General features: G+C 44.5%; 1 protein-coding gene across 2 annotated transcripts in view; it reads left to right on the forward strand.

Moving 5' to 3' along the window:
• LOC110531908 (gamma-secretase activating protein) overlaps positions 1-17,231 on the forward strand; it is a 35,634-nt gene extending 18,403 nt beyond the window's left edge. The window contains exons 23-31 of one of the 2 annotated variants that reach the window (XR_005038527.1): positions 3,798-3,859; positions 7,315-7,410; positions 8,455-8,525; positions 8,838-8,932; positions 9,293-9,353; positions 12,792-12,853; positions 16,018-16,122; positions 16,243-16,339; positions 16,472-16,720. Coding sequence is in view for 1 of the 2 variants with exons in the window: in XM_036956859.1 (XP_036812754.1) it covers positions 3,798-3,859; positions 7,315-7,410; positions 8,455-8,525; positions 8,838-8,932; positions 9,293-9,412; positions 12,792-12,853; positions 16,018-16,122; positions 16,243-16,339; positions 16,472-16,572 (809 nt within the window). In the remaining variant the exon portion in view is untranslated. Of the gene's footprint in view, positions 1-3,797; positions 3,860-7,314; positions 7,411-8,454; positions 8,526-8,837; positions 8,933-9,292; positions 9,413-12,791; positions 12,854-16,017; positions 16,123-16,242; positions 16,340-16,471 lie in introns of both variants that reach the window. The other variant, XM_036956859.1, reaches the window with a different exon arrangement.
• Positions 17,232-17,457: the final 226 nt, after the last annotated feature.

The raw sequence follows: 17,457 nt of genomic DNA on the forward strand, positions 1-17,457 counted from the left end.
AACCTTGTCTCTAGGATTGTGAGAAACCTTGTCTCTCTAGGATTGTGAGAAACCTTGTCTCTAGGATTGTGAGAAACCTTGTCTCTCTAGGATTGTGAGAAACCTTGTCTCTAGGATTGTGAGAAACCTTGTCTCTAGGATTGTAAGAAACCTTGTCTCTAGGATTGTAAGAAACCTTGTCTCTAGGATTGTGAGAAACCTTGTCTCTAGGATTGTGAGAAACCTTGTCTCTAGGATTGTGAGAAACCTTGTCTCTAGGATTGTGAGAAACCTTGTCTCTAGGATTGTGAGAAACCTTGTCTCTAGGATTGTAAGAAACCTTGTCTCTAGGATTGTGAGAAACCTTGTCTCTAGGATTGTGAGAAACCTTGTCTCTAGGATTGTAAGAAACCTTGTCTCTAGGATTGTGAGAAACCTTGTCTCTAGGATTGTGAGAAACCTTGTCTCTAGGATTGTAAGAAACCTTGTCTCTAGGATTGTGAGAAACCTTGTCTCTAGGATTGTAAGAAACCTTGTCTCTAGGATTGTGAGAAACCTTGTCTCTAGGATTGTGAGAAACCTTGTCTCTCTAGGATTGTAAGAAACCTTGTCTCTAGGATTGTGAGAAACCTTGTCTCTAGGATTGTGAGAAACCTTGTCTCTAGGATTGTGAGAAACCTTGTCTCTAGGATTGTGAGAAACCTTGCCTCTCTAGACCTTGATATTGGTCCTTTGGCTATGAAGCTGTTATTGTGATTATTATACCTAGAATAACACTGGTATATTAAGATGCTGGCAGGTCAGTTAACGTGAGCTCATTTAACCTTGACTACAGATAGGAAATGTATTCTGCTTCAGTTAAAGAAATCCCCCAACTTGAGTTTCAGGGTCACATACTTGAGTCCACTGGAGAACATCGCTCTCGGAGCCCACAGTTGTTGATGATTTATCATTCAGGGAGAGAGAGAGAAAAGAGGGGAAGAATGCCACATGGTTATATAAGAATGGGAGGAGAAGGGTGTCTCTCTCACTTGCTTTCCTTCTTTCTCCCTGTCTTTTTTCTCCTCTCCTTCACTGCTTCCTGACCCTAGTCCAAATGTTGCTCAACCACGAGATTGGACATCGCTCTACCTCAACCTCACATGGGCCACGCACGGACAATACACAACCTCACTCTCTGTCACACACACACTGCTCTCTCGCTCTTGCTCTGTCTCACTCTCTCTCTGTCTCTCTGTCTGTCTCTCACCCGTACACACTCTCTCCCATACTGACCACCATTCATCATTCTCCACACCAATATCCCGACTCACAGAAACGACCCTCTGCAAGTTGACTTTTTCCTCTCCCCCCTTCATTGTCCTTGTCATCTTCTCTGACTGTATTGTTTCAGTTTATCCATGGAGATGTCCCTCTGTAATGAAAAGACCATGGAGATGTCCCTCTGGAGTGAAAAGACCATGGAGATGTCCCTCTGTAGTGAAAGGACCATGGAGATGTCCCTCTGTAGTGAAAAGACCATGGAGATGTCCCTATGTAATGAAAAGACCATGGAGATGTTCCTATGTAATGAAAAGACCATGGAGATGTCCCTCTGTAATGAAAAGACCATGGAGATGTCCCTCTGTAATGAAAATACCATGGAGATGTCCCTATGTAATGAAAAGACCATGGAGATGTCCCTCTGTAATGAAAAGACCATGGAGATGTCCCTCTGTAATGAAAAGACCATGGAGATGTCCCTCTGTAATGAAAAGACCATGGAGATGTCCCTCTGTAATGAAAAGACCATGGAGATGTCCCTCTGTAATGAAAAGACCATGGAGATGTCCCTCTGTAATGAAAAGACCATGGAGATGTCCCTCTGTAGTGAAAAGACCATGGAGATGTCCCTCTGTAGTGAAAAGACCATGGAGATGTCCCTCTGTAGTGAAAAGACCATGGAGATGTCCCTCTGTAGTGAAAAGACCATGGAGATGTCCCTCTGTAGTGAAAAGACCATGGAGATGTCCCTCTGTAATTTGCTGGATGCAGAGTTCAACAGAGTTCAAGTGAAGGTCAAGCAAATCGTAGAGAAAGCAGACTGTATTGCAATCATCTCTGATTGGTGGTCAAATGTTCGTGGCCAAGGAATAATTAACTACATCATCTCCACCCCTCAACCAGTATTCTACAAGAGCACAGACACAAGGGACAACAGACACACCAGACTCTACATTGCAGATGAGCTGAAGGCAGTCATCAATGACCTTGGACCACAGAAGGTCTGTGAGAAGAATAAGGGAACCACATTGAAGCTGCCCAGCAACACCCTTTGGGGTGGTGTTGTCATCATGTTTGGCAGTCTCCTGGAGGGGAAGGAGTCTCTCCAAGAAATGGCCATATCACAGTCTGCCGATATGGACAGCCCCATCAAGAGGATCCTCATGGATGATGTAGTTTGGGAGAGAGTGGTAAGCAGCCTGAAACCTATAGCAGTAGCCATTGAGGGAGACAATGCCATCCTGTCTGATGTTCAGACTCTGCTTGCAGATGTAAGAGAATAAATCCATACTGCCCTGCCCACTTCACTGTTGCTCCAATCAGAGGAAACTGCAGTTCTGAAATACACCAAAAAGTGTGAAGACTTCTGCCTGAAGCCCATACACGCCGCAGCTTACATGTTGGACCCCAAGTATGCTGGCAAGAGCATCCTGTCTGGTGCAGAGATCAACAAGGCCTATGGTGTCATCACTACCGTGTCTCGCCACCTTGGCCTGGATGAGGGCAAGGTTCTTGGCAGTCTGGCGAAGTACACTTCCAAGCAAGGGCTTTGGGATGGAGATGCAGTATGGTAGTCGTGACGACATATCTAATCAGCCACCTGATGGAAAGGACTTTGTGGATCTGAGGCTCTTTCCCCTGTTGCCTCCATCGTCCTCCAAATCCCACCCCCCAAAATATTGGTGGCCACCCGGGCAAATATGAGGCTTTTGAGCCTGACAACGAGCCTCAACAAGGTTGGAAAGTGACAGTGAAGATGAGGTCTCAGAGTCTGATGTTCATGAGGTGGACATTGAGGAGGTCCAGGGAGAAGACATGGAAGCCTGAGAGTCTGATGTTCAAGAGGTGGACATTGAGGAGGTCCAGGGAGAAGACATGGACGCTTGAGAGTCTGACGTTCAAGAGGTGGACATTGAGGAGGTCCAGGGAGAAGACATGGACGCCTGAGAGTCTGATGTTCATGAGGTGGACATTGAGGAGGTCCAGGGAGAAGACATGGAAGCCTGAGAGGAAGACAACCAAAGCTTTAGTTTCTAGACTATCATTTTACAGATTTATGTTGAAAACGTTTTTGGGAGATGCGATGGATCATTGGGGATCATTCAGTATTCCCTTTCTTTGGTTGTTCAATGAAATCATCCCATTTGAAGTGTCAACTCATTTAATTAAAGTTCAATTCGTACTAAATATTTTTTTGTATTTCTATTGGAAGGATTTAATCATTTGATTTATGTCTACATATGACAAGGTAAAAGGTTTCTGTCTCCATATGATATGGTAAATATAACCAATACAAAAAACATCTACATTTAAATGGTATTAATATTAATTCCCATATATTCCCGTTAATTCTCATATATTTCTGTTAATTCCCACAGAAACTTTCCACCTCTGAATATTCCCCAAAATGTGCAACCCTACTTACTCATCTCTCTTAAATCATTAGGCAATCCTCTTCCTCGTCCTGACTCATGACTGTTTGTTTTGCCTTATGTCCAACTCTATGAGATGTAATGAAAAGTCTAAATCCACTGTGTTATGGTGTTCCTCTGCAGACCAGAAAGTGGTTCCGTTGTTCCAGGAGGAGGATAGCCAGCAGAGGGCGCTCATAGGCCTGGTGAGTCACAAGATGCAGCAGCCATGATACTCTGGGTGGAAGGTGCCCTCGGGCACAGACATATCTAGGATCAGTTTAACCTCCCCAGATCCCAATCTTAACCATTAGGGGGGGAAATGTTAAACTGATCTTAGATCAGTGTCAGCACTGTTTTAGTGCTGGGTTGGATTGCAGGCTTGTCCAGCTTACCAAGACCAAGGTTCATCAGGGCAAGCAGTTAGCTGACAACACACAACACGCATGATAAAAATAGTTGTCCCTTTTCGATCCTGACATTGCAGTCTATTCCCAGGAGTTTTTAGCCTTACAGCAGCAACTATTTCCATCCTGAAATTGCTGTCCCTGAGATTTAAGAGACGTTAGCGTTTCAGCAGGGTAACTATTCTACCTATCCCCAGTTGTAAAACACTAGGGTAGTCTAGCTGTGGTCCTCTCAGCATCAACCAGCAGGGTAACTATTCTACCTATCCCCAGTTGTAAAACACTAGGGTAGTCTAGCTGTGGTCCTCTCAGCATCAACCAGCAGGGTAACTATTCTACCTATCCCCAGTTGTAAAACACTAGGGTAGTCTAGCTGTGGTCCTCTCAGCATCAACCAGCAGGGTAACTATTCTACCTATCCCCAGTTGTAAAACACTAGGGTAGTCTAGCTGTGGTCCTCTCAGCATCAACCAGCAGGGTAACTATTCTACCTATCCCCAGTTGTAAAACACTAGGGTAGTCTAGCTGTGGTCCTCTCAGCATCAACCAGCAGGGTAACTATTCTACCTATCCCCAGTTGTAAAACACTAGGGTAGTCTAGCTGTGGTCCTCTCAGCATCAACCAGCAGGGTAACTATTCTACCTATCCCCAGTTGTAAAACACTAGGGTAGTCTAGCTGTGGTCCTCTCAGCATCAACCAGCAGGGTAACTATTCTACCTATCCCCAGTTGTAAAACACTAGGGTAGTCTAGCTGTGGTCCTCTCAGCATCAACCAGCAGGGTAACTATTCTACCTATCCCCAGTTGTAAAACACTAGGGTAGTCTAGCTGTGGTCCTCTCAGCATCAACCAGCAGGGTAACTATTCTACCTATCCCCAGTTGTAAAACACTAGGGTAGTCTAGCTGTGGTCCTCTCAGCATCAACCAGCAGGGTAACTATTCTACCTATCCCCAGTTGTAAAACACTAGGGTAGTCTAGCTGGGGTCCTCTCAGCATCAACCAGCAGGGTAACTATTCTACCTATCCCCAGTTGTAAAACACTAGGGTAGTCTAGCTGTGGTCCTCTCAGCATCAACCAGCAGGGTAACTATTCTACCTATCCCCAGTTGTAAAACACTAGGGTAGTCTAGCTGTGGTCCTCTCAGCATCAACCAGCAGGGTAACTATTCTACCTATCCCCAGTTGTAAAACACTAGGGTAGTCTAGCTGTGGTCCTCTCAGCATCAACCAGCAGGGTAACTATTCTACCTATCCCCAGTTGTAAAACACTAGGGTAGTCTAGCTGTGGTCCTCTCAGCATCAACCAGCAGGGTAACTATTCTACCTATCCCCAGTTGTAAAACACTAGGGTAGTCTAGCTGTGGTCCTCTCAGCATCAACCAGCAGGGTAACTATTCTACCTATCCCCAGTTGTAAAACACTAGGGTAGTCTAGCTGTGGTCCTCTCAGCATCAACCAGCAGGGTAACTATTCTACCTATCCCCAGTTGTAAAACACTAGGGTAGTCTAGCTGGGGTCCTCTCAGCATCAACCAGCAGGGTAACTATTCTACCTATCCCCAGTTGTAAAACACTAGGGTAGTCTAGCTGGGGTCCTCTCAGCATCAACCAGCAGGGTAACTATTCTACCTATCCCCAGTTGTAAAACACTAGGGTAGTCTAGCTGGGGTCCTCTCAGCATCAACCAGCAGGGTAACTATTCTACCTATCCCCAGTTGTAAAACACTAGGGTAGTCTAGCTGTGGTCCTCTCAGCATCAACCAGCAGGGTAACTATTCTACCTATCCCCAGTTGTAAAACACTAGGGTAGTCTAGCTGTGGTCCTCTCAGCATCAACCAGCAGGGTAACTATTCTACCTATCTCCAGTTGTAAAACACAAGGGTAGTCTAGCTGTGGTCCTCTCAGCATCAACCAGCAGGGTAACTATTCTACCTATCCCCAGTTGTAAAACACTAGGGTAGTCTAGCTGGGGTCCTCTCAGCATCAACCAGCAGGGTAACTATTCTACCTATCCCCAGTTGTAAAACACTAGGGTAGTCTAGCTGTGGTCCTCTCAGCATCAACCAGCAGGGTAACTATTCTACCTATCCCCAGTTGTAAAACACTAGGGTAGTCTAGCTGTGGTCCTCTCAGCATCAACCAGCAGGGTAACTATTCTACCTATCCCCAGTTGTAAAACACTAGGGTAGTCTAGCTGTGGTCCTCTCAGCATCAACCAGCAGGGTAACTATTCTACCTATCCCCAGTTGTAAAACACTAGGGTAGTCTAGCTGGGGTCCTCTCAGCATCAACCAGCAGGGTAACTATTCTACCTATCCCCAGTTGTAAAACACTAGGGTAGTCTAGCTGTGGTCCTCTCAGCATCAACCAGCAGGGTAACTATTCTACCTATCCCCAGTTGTAAAACACTAGGGTAGTCTAGCTGGGGTCCTCTCAGCATCAACCAGCAGGGTAACTATTCTACCTATCCCCAGTTGTAAAACACTAGGGTAGTCTAGCTGTGGTCCTCTCAGCATCAACCAGCAGGGTAACTATTCTACCTATCCCCAGTTGTAAAACACTAGGGTAGTCTAGCTGTGGTCCTCTCAGCATCAACCAGCAGGGTAACTATTCTACCTATCCCCAGTTGTAAAACACTAGGGTAGTCTAGCTGTGGTCCTCTCAGCATCAACCAGCAGGGTAACTATTCTTAGACTCGTCAGCTCTGCTTCCAGCAGGCTATTCCACCTGCAGGTCAGATAGGTCTCTCCTGCTCCAGGAGTGTGTATCTGCAGTGTGTGTATGTATCTGCAGTGTGTGTATGTACCTACAATTGTGTGTGTGTGTGTGTACCTACAATTGTGTGTGTGTGTGTGTGTACCTACAATTGTGTGTGTGTTTGTGTGAACCTGCAGTTTGTGTGTGTGTGTGTGTGTGTGTACCTACAATTGTGTGTGTGTGTGTGTGTGTGTGTGTGTGTGTGTGTACCTACAATTGTGTGTGTGTTTGTGTGAACCTGCAGTTTGTGTGTGTGTGTGTGTACCTACTTGCAGTGTGTATGTAAGTCCCAGTAGGCTCCTGCTCCACTCTCCTTCCTGATCATAAAAATGTAGGACACTGTTAGAGGAGCAGGGGAACAGGGACACAGAGGAACAGGGACACAGAGGAACAGGGACACAGAGGAACAGGGACACAGAGGAACAGGGGAACATCAAGGGAACCACACACAGACAGACAGACACCTTCAATGTGAAGTGTTGTGTTTCCTATAGATGGTGGACAAGCTGAGAGAGCACCTCAACAGACACCTGCCTCGTCTGGGGAAGAAGAAGATCGACGTGCTGGTGGTGAACTACGTGGCCAAGCTGGTGTGTGTTCTTATTCTACATGACCCAAACACTGTTTCCATTGTTTTTGCGGTTACACAAAGAAAGGCCTGAGACAGACAGATTGTAGTTGAGAAATGACAATAACCATTATCCTCCAATACATGTACTTCCTCCTGTGGATGACAGATCTACTTCCCACTGTTCACAGCTCAGTTATGACGTCAGAGAGGCTCTGTACGGTACATCGTACATAGATATCACTGACTGAAGAAAACCCTGAACCTCACATGGAAGTAGTGCACTCCATATCAGGAAGACACAAGCCTTTCCATAAAGTGTGTGTGAGTGTGAGATTGTGTGTGTCAGGATGTAAATGTGGTAGTGTTTCTTCCTGTTATTGCAGTAAGAGAGAGAGGAGAAGAGGATGTGAGTGGTCATGCTTGGTCAGTCACAGTGTGTGTTAGTTGGCTAGCGGTGTGTGTGTGTGTGTTAGTTGGCTAGCGGTGTGTGTGTGTTAGTTGGCTAGCGGTGTGTGTGTGTTAGTCGGCTAGCGGTGTGTGTGTGTGTGTGTGTGTGTTAGTCGGCTAGCGGTGTGTGTGTGTGTGTGTGTGTTAGTCGGCTAGCGGTGTGTGTGTGTGTGTGTGTGTGAAAGTGGCAGTGTATAAATAAATCATAGTAACACCTGCTTCTCTTGCTACGTGTTGGCACGGACTACTATTAATTTGTTGCTCAGTAGAGAAAATAGGAAGTGTTACAGGGTGTGAAACTGTGGAAACAGGAAGTGAATGTGAAACATTTTAATAGTGGTCTTATCATGTAACATTTGAGTAAATCAGATGTTTAAATTCTTAGAGCATTCATCCCTGACCTCTTTTCTGTGTGTGTGTGTGTGTGTGTGTGTGTGTGTGGGTGTGTGTGTGGGTGTTTGGTATGTGTGTGTGTGTGTGTTTGGTGTGTGGGTGTGTGTGGGTTTTTGGTGTGTGGGTGTTTGATGTGTGTGTTTGGTTTGTGGGTGTGTTTGGTGTGTGGGTGTTTGGTATGTGTGTGTGTGTGTTTGGTGTGTGTGTGTGTGTGTGTGTGTAGCTGGAGCTGATCAGACGCATGCTGGAGTCTGTGTGGCTGAAGTACAAACTAGGCCCTCTGGTGCTGTGCTTGTAAGTTGCTCCCTGTGTGTGTGTGTATGTTTAGTTTGTGTTAGTGTGTGTGTATGTTTAGTTTGTGTTAGTGTGTGTGTTTAGTTTGTGTTAGTGTGTGTTTATTTTGTTAGTGTGTTTAGTTTGTGTTAGTGTGTGTTTAGTTTGTGTTAGTGTGTGTATTTATTTTGTGTTAGTGTGTGTGTTTAGTTTGTGTTAGTGTGTTTAGTTTGTGTTAGTGTGTGTTTAGTTTGTGTGTGTGTGTGTGTGTGTGTGTCTACAGTGTGTATGCAAGTCCTGTCCCATTGATGTTTACTATCCTCTCTGCTGTAGAAAGCAACGGGGGAGTTCAGCAGAGTGGGCCGTGTTTCACGTGATGTGTCGGATACTGGAGGCTACAAAGACTCTGTGTCTCCCCCTCCCTCCTGGTAAGAAGAACCCCGTTTAATCTTCTCAAAATAACACTGTTTATTCATGTATTTTACCTTGTTCAAACTTCTCCAAATAACCAAGGCGTTAAACTTATTTGAACCTCCCTGTCCAGTGTCTCAAAATAACAAAGCACTTCAACAGAGCTTATAGAGAGCCTGCTTCTCTCTTATAGAGAGCCTGCTTCTCTCTTATAGAGAGCCTGCTTCTCTCTTATAGAGAGCCTGCTTCTCTCTTATAGAGAGCCTGCTTCTCTCTTATAGAGAGCCTGCTTCTCTCTTATAGAGAGCCTGCTTCTACAATATTAAATACATATTCAAGCAAATGGCATCTGACGTGGTGTTGCTGTGTGTCTGCAGGGTATCACACTCTACTGTCCGTGTTGGGCGTTCGCTGTCTCCCCAGACACACCTTCCTGCAGTACGTTGACCATGGTGTGCTGCAGCTCACCGAGCCCTTCGTCTCACGACTCATGACAGGTTCACGCTGCATTACACGCACGCACGTACGCACACACACACACGCAGGGCTATAGACACACAATACGTGCATATACCTTGTATATACACACACACACACAATTTATCAGATGGCATGATTCAGCTATTGTGCCATAATGTCATTTCTCAGTAATTACTACAGGAAGGTGTGTCCTCATGAACACTGAGTCAGAGAGCTGGCAATACAGGTCTGTACTTTTCCACAGTAAGCTGGAACCTCTTAGATTCATTATTGTCTTACTTACAGAGTAACCGTGTCTGCCTCCTCCATGCTTCAATACAGATTAATACTGTAACCGTGTCTGCCTCCTCCATGCTTCAATACAGATTAATGCTGTAACCGTGTCTGCCTCCTCCATGCTTCAATACAGATTAATACTGTAACCGTGTCTGCCTCCTCCATGCTTCAATACAGATTAATACTGTAACTGTGTCGAAAGTGGGTTCTGGTCAAAAGTAGTGCACTATATAAGGAATAGTGTGGCATTTGGGACATACACCTAGAGGTCAATCTAATCTAACAGAGGACACTAACAGCAATAGCTCAGTCACAAAATATAACTCCACTCTGTTCATTGATTTATCATGGTCACTGTAACTGTCAAAACACCTTTGAGTTATAGGTCTTGGGAGTTCAGTGTGAAGGTGACATTACAAAGTTATAAAGATACAGTACACACACACACATACTATGAAGTACATGTTCATCAAAGTTTATACAACAGGTGGGTCTAGTCCTGAATGCTGATTGGTTAAAACCGCATTCCAGCCGGTGTCTCTGTCACAAATGACCACCGGCTAAATCTATGACGTTGAAATGGAAGGATGCTAAACTCTTCCTTAGTGACAGTTTTGATGAAGTCAACAACTTTTTTTTCCTTCTCTGCTAGTCAGCCCTCTCTGCTAGTCAGCCCTCTCTGCTAGTCGGCCCTCTCTGCTAGTCGGCCCTCTCTGCTAGTCGGCCCTCTCTGCTAGTCGGCCCTCTCTGCTAGTCGGCCCTCTCTGCTAGTCGGCCCTCTCTGCTAGTCGGCCCTCTCTGCTAGTCGGCCCTCTCTGCTAGTCGGCCCTCTCTGCTAGTCGGCCCTCTCTGCTAGTCAGCCCTCGAAGCAACAACGCACATCGCAGGTTGTATTCTTAACTCGGCTTTTCTCTGGGTCATTCAATGCAGTGTCGCCCAAATCTGAAAAGATCAAAACAGCTAAATGTTCCTTCCACTCATCCATTTTAGTTTTGGCAACAAAGTGTCGATTTAGCTAGTCAACTGGGAAAAAAAGTTGTGTATGTTGCTATGACAACCAGCTCAATTTGTTGTCTGTCTAGTTCGGAACCATTCACTTTATATAAGAAGGTAGAGAAAAGATAATTAAGAAAACGAAGGAGAGACTGACAGCAAGTTTTATACAAATGTCTGCTGTTGAAAACCAAATGACTCTATAAGAAATGGGAGATAATGTTTAGATGCTTTTTATAGTGGAGACCAAGTTTATACATTTCCTGGCAGGGTTGATGAGGCAGTCATAAGGAGCTAATGAGGCATGATTTAGCCTGGCATAGAACATGTGCTCTCTCGTTTTAGACACTGTTGTTTCATCATAGTGCTTAATAGTTTTTGCGACTGCACTTGAAGAAACATTAAAAGTTCATTAAATCTCCCGGATTGACTGACCTTCATGTCTTAAAGTAATGATGGACTCTCGTTTCTCTTTGCTTATTTGAACTGTTCTTGACATACTATGGATTTGTACTTTTACCAAATAGGGCTATCTTCTGTATACCACCTCTACCTTGTCACAACACAACTGATTGGCTGGTACTGTAGTTGGAGTGAGGGACTAGAGTGAGGGACTGGAACGAGGGACTGGAGAGAGGGACTAGAGCGAGGGAGGGAGTGAGGGACTGGAGTGAGGGACTGGAGTGAGGGACTGGAGCGAGGGACTGGAGCGAGGGACTGGAGCGAGGGATTGAGGGACTGGAGCGAGGGACTGGAGAGAGGGACTAGAGCGAGGGATTGAGGGACTGGAGAGAGGGACTGGAGCGAGGGACTGGAGCGAGGGACTGGAGCGAGGGACTGGATTGAAGGACTGGAGCGAGGGACTGGAGCGAGGGACTGGAGAGAGGGAGAGAGGGACTGGAGCGAGGGATTGAGGGACTGGAGCGAGGGACTGGAGCGAGGGACTGGAGAGAGGGACTGGAGTGAGGGACTGGATTGAAGGACTGGAGAGAGGGACTGTGTTGTGTAGATGTTGCACAGTGTAGTGTTTGCCAAGACAATGATCATGGAATGTAAGAGCTAGAAGCCCACGTGCCAGTACCACTCCCACCCACAGTCCTGCAGGGTTTTATCCCTGTTAGATACAAGCTCAGACTAAACATGCCCTCATCCCTCATCCAGTTTGAATTGCAACAATAATTGCATTCATATCTTCATATCTGTAGTTGTTTCTTTACAAAGACATTGAAGTGTTATTGCTATACCCAAACAGTTTGCTTGAGAGAATCTAAATGTCTTGACTTACACTCTTGTAATACAAAGGTCAACTCGTACAAACCCTCCCAGACAGACAGTCAGTACCTAGTAGGAAGAATGGTGCAATGCATACAGCCCTCGATACCCTTTCATGCTTGGACAGGTTTCTCAATACTTGCATTGACATCTCAATCTTTTAAGATATCCCATTACAATACAGTCTTGTGTTAAGATGTTACAATACCCAAACAGTGGGATGTTAGTGTTCCTGTTACCACACGGACTCTTTTTGTACCTGGTAACAATCAGAAGGCAATACTAGAAAGTGTTTCATGCTTGGCCAGTTTCTGTACAGTTTATATCACAGCTCTTCCCCAGGGGACAAACAAAACAATCTCTGAAGATGAAAGCAAAGTACAAAACATGATTGTTTTCAGTATTTCATCTAGACGGTGATAAGGAAAATGTCAGATAATAAGTTCTGTGTAAGAAAGTGGCTAAATGAATTGGTGTATTTGCTCTTAACGTGTTTTGAATAATGTAGTAGTTAGAGATGGTTGATAATGTTTGATATGGACTTGACCTTGGTGTTTTGAATAATGTAGTAGTCAGAGATGGTTGATAATGTTTGATATGGACTTGACCTTGGTGTTTTGAATAATGTAGTAGTCAGAGATGGTTGATAATGTTTGATATGGACTTGACCTTGGTGTTTTGAATAATGTAGTAGTTAGAGATGGCAGATAATGTTTGATATGGACTTGACCTTGGTGTTTTTCACACACCCAGAAAGTCCTCCTGGGACAATAGAAACAGTATTACTGAAGATGAAAGGTTTCAATGATTTTAATTAAGTTAATTAAAAAACAGTCTATTTTTCCTCTTGTGTAGATCTAGACAACAGTGATGCCAACGAGGAGCTGAAGTTCAGCATTCTGAAGAGACTACCAGAGGTAAAGTTACATTTCTCTCAAAGGTGTTAATTGCATCTTGTAGTTGCTGTTGTTTGGTACTTCCAGCTGTCTAAGCAGTGGAATGTGATTATTTTTTTAGCCAATCAGATGATTCTTGGACTGTTGTTGCAGCCCAGAGGGGAAGTGAAGAAGGTACAACAGAGAAACACACTCATTCCTTCTGCTCTTCATTCTCATATTCATAGTGGGGATTCCGTCCCGAGTTAAGCGAGCGGAAATGGAATGTAATTCCCTTTAGATGCACTTCTCTCTCTGCATATTCTGACCTCAGTTTTGTTTGGGGTGGAGATCAGAGTGTGGCGGAGGTGTCTACAGATACTTCGTATTCTGACCTCGGTTTAATTCCCTCATAATTCCACCACCTTTCACGCACGATGAAACCATGAATAAGGTCTAATGAACCTACTGGTCTCCAGTGGGACAGTGAAATAGGCTATAAATAGCTGAGCCGTTATTCAACATTTTAATTGTATGCCCTCATAATTTGCGTGGATGAAACGTGGAGATCCAGGCTGCAGGCGTCTGTACCTGCCGACTTGATGTATGCAGTTTAACATGTTTGAATTATATGCCTGGGCTTTTCACCGGTTTATTTGACAGTTTGTATCATGTTAAATATTAGGCACTATCAGGAGCCACCATCAGTAATACCCACATACATTTAGAAGTGTTAGTTTTCTTCCATTTGTACCTTCCATTTAGCGTCATTCCATTCTGTTGACCTTTCCTTTCCACTGTCACGTCAGTGTCGTTGTTCCTGAAGGTCGCTAGCATTACTGGATCATATAGACTAACGTTGTGCAATGATGTTGGACATGTAGCCTATTAGATCATTATGGAACTCAGACCAAACGTAGCAGGTTAAACCTGGAGCCTGACTCACGGTTCACCACGACTGGACCCGGTGTGAGAATCAGGCTAGACTCACGGTTCACCACGACTGGACCCGGTGTGAGAATCAGGGTAGACTCACGGTTCACCACGACTGGACCCGGTGTGAGAATCAGGGTAGACTCACGGTTCACCAAGACTGGACCCGTTGTGAGAAACAGGCTAGACTCACGGTTCACCACGACTGGACCCGTTGTGAGAATCAGGGTAGACTCACGGTTCACCACGACTGGACCCGGTGTGAGAATCAGGGTAGACTCACGGTTCACCACGAATGGACCCGTTGTGAGAATCAGGGTAGACTCACGGTTCACCACGACTGGACCCGGTGTGAGAATCAGGGTAGACTCACGGTTCACCACAACTGGACCGTTGTGAGAATCAGGGTAGACTCACGGTTCACCACGACTGGACCCGTTGTGAGAATCAGGGTAGACTCACGGTTCACCACGACTGGACCGTTGTGAGAATCAGGGAAGTTCAACCCCTATTTTACACTTTTTCCACCTTCCAATATTTCATACATTGAATCAAACCACTGTATTTTTTAATTCATACATATATTTTGAGGCTCTCCAAACCGGTTGGTTTACGATTCATACATACTTTCCTAAGACTAAAATGTGCCTAAATAATCTAACAAATCAGAGTATTTAAAAAAAAAATCTACCAGTTGAAACGGAGACGAAGATGTATGGATGTCTTTCTTTCATTGATCCCTATTGTCTGAACCCGGTTCTCTCCAACTATTCTAGTCTGTCAACAACATTATAATTAAGGGTACACCGTATTTAAAGGGATGGCTTAAGCCGGGTGTACACTACATTATTTTGGCCCTGATTTAGCTGTCCCAGACAGGTTTTTGAGATCGGAGACACAATCCCCAGAAGAAGCCAGTGAGATGACATTGTTCCGCAGGATGTGTAGAGTCTCCAGAAGGAGCGGTGACTACTACTAGTATGTGTTTGTACTTGCCTTCAAAGCCAAAGTGCGCCTCCAAGTTGGTTTGAAATCGTTACAGCTCTGAAGCTCACAAGCAATGTTATTCAATTCAAAAAATGTTGGCTTGATATTTCAACTCTGTATGGCAAGAGTGAATGTCTGACTGACAACGTTTGAGGCTGCTTTGAGCCACAGCTCGTTGTAGCTACGTTAAATTTAATCACATCATTTAGTGTGCACCACTAGGTTGGCAAGACAACAACAAAACAACAGGAAAGGTGGTGGTTCAATGTGAGGTTTAGTGATGTTAGGATTTTGAAAGTCGTTTAGTGTACACCCGGCTTTAAGAGAAATGTACTGAAAACCATATTGGCTTTAAGAGAATGGACTGAAAACTATATTGGCTTTAAGAGAAATGAACTGAACCATATTGGCTTTAAGAGAAATGTACTGAAACCCATATTGGCTTTAAGAGAATGGACTGAAAACTATATTGGCTTTAAGAGAAATGGACTGAAAACCATATTGGCTTTAAGAGAAATGTACTGAAATCCATATTGGCTTTAAGAGAATGGACTGAAAACCATATTGGCTTTAAGAGAATGGACTGAAAACTATATTGGCTTTAAGAGAAATGAACTGAACCATATTGGCTTTAAGAGAAATGTACTGAAACCCATATTGGCTTTAAGAGAATGGACTGAAAACTATATTGGCTTTAAGAGAAATGGACTGAAAACCATATTGGCTTTAAGAGAAATGTACTGAAATCCATATTGGCTTTAAGAGAATGGACTGAAAACCATATTGGCTTTAAGAGAAATGTACTGAAAACCATATTGGCTTTAAGAGAATGGACTGAAAACCATATTGGCTTTAAGAGAAATGGACTGAAAACCATATTGGCTTTAAGAGAAATGGACTGAAAACCATATTGGCTTTAAGAGAAATGAACTGAAACCCATATTGGCTTTAGAGAAATGGACTGAAACCCATATTGAATGAAAACTCTACGAGAAAATCTGTTGGCCAGCAAGTGGGAGGGTTTTCATTGGTTGAATTACATGCGCAAGGGAAACGCCTGCAATGCCCGTTACGCACCTGCATAAGGTAAGTCTGAAAACCGACTACCGAGAAGTGTGTAGGAAAGGCGTCGTTCCCTAAGTCGGAATCGGGCCCATAGCGAATAGCGACTCATTTACCAGTCAACACGATAGGTTTTACACAGGTTTGGTTTTACACAAACTTCTGTTGAAGGCCTGGTGATCGAGGACATGGGGTAACTAGATAACTGTTGTTGTTGTTTCCAGTCCATGGAGCAGAGGATCTGTCACCTGTGGGATCACCCCATCAGTTCAGCCTGTATCTCCAGAGACTATGTCAGAGGCCTGCTGGAGAAACACGCCAAAACCAAAGTAACACTGTCTTATTCAGCTTCGACTAATCAACTGTACAATCACCAATTCAAGATCACCAAGAGCAGGAAGTAAATACTGCTGGACTTGATTAGTTAGATGGTTTGTCTGTTGTTCCAGGGTTCTATGTTCATGGAGAGAGACGAGCCTGGCTTCAGGCCTGAGTTCCTGCCTCTCACCTTCCTGACCAAAATTCTGTTGGATGTGGAAGACCGAGGTATTTATTCAGAGAATGCTTCTTTTGTCTCTACAAGTGAAACTAGCTTATTAAACAGCCAAACCAAACTGTGTGTGTACTGTGTGTGTACTGTGTGTGGGTGTCTGATGGTGTGTCTATTCGGTGCTGCAGCTCTGAACCCTTTTGAGGAGCAGGAGAATGTGGATGCCAGGTTTGTGGAGGAGACGGCTCTGAAACAGACTCTGATCCTGATGGGCTTCCAGGACAAGTGATGGAGGAAGAGACCGAGGTGAAGGGAGGTGAAGAAAGAGGGGGAGCAGGTCAAGGCTCCCAAGTTTTCACTCAACACTCCATATTCCACTAGTACTCAGAGAGCGGGGACTGTGTGTCAGTGAGCGGGGACTGTGTCAGTGAGCGGGGACTGTGTCAGTGAGCGGGGACTGTGTCAGAGTTCGGGGACTGTGTCAGAGTTCGGGACTGTTTGAAATTACACTTTAAATGTTGATCACTCAATATTCCAATACATGAGAATCTATGAAAATACATCAGATTCTGATGAACAATGGGTCTGGTGACAATAGTCATCGGTTAAGCATTCATTTGACAGATTTATATTTCTGCCCTCTCTGCCTGTTGCTCAACCCTCCCGCACAGACCAGATGGATGAGGCTCTTACAGTAAGAAGGGAAGTTCTCTGGAAGGTGTCTGAATTACTACAACATGTGTCCTGTATGATGCCTGTATATTTCCATTTCAGAGGAACTGATGCATGGTTAGATTTCAGGAATAACACAGTTGTGTGGAATCCAGGAAATGTGTTGATCAGGTACAATAATAAACAGGAAAAGGGATTTTTGTTTTCATGTTTACACGTGTAAAGCCATATTGTATCAATGAAACTCTAAATAAAATATTTGTTGCATGTTTCTAACAACTGTCTGACTACGTTCAATAAGACTGCTCATGATAGCCGTGGCAGCGTCACATTGACACTATTCTCTATGACTCAGTGACATTAAGGGACAGATAAGTCAACCATAAATAAGTGTATTATCCCATCATCACATGCTAATGTTAGCCACTCTGCTGCAGTGTGGATTGTTATGGTTGAGACAGTCAGAGACACACCCTGTTAGCTGAGGGAACAGACTGAGACC

Source organism: Oncorhynchus mykiss, chromosome 21, assembly GCF_013265735.2.
Source record: "Oncorhynchus mykiss isolate Arlee chromosome 21, USDA_OmykA_1.1, whole genome shotgun sequence".
NCBI classification, from domain to species: domain Eukaryota; kingdom Metazoa; phylum Chordata; class Actinopteri; order Salmoniformes; family Salmonidae; genus Oncorhynchus; species Oncorhynchus mykiss.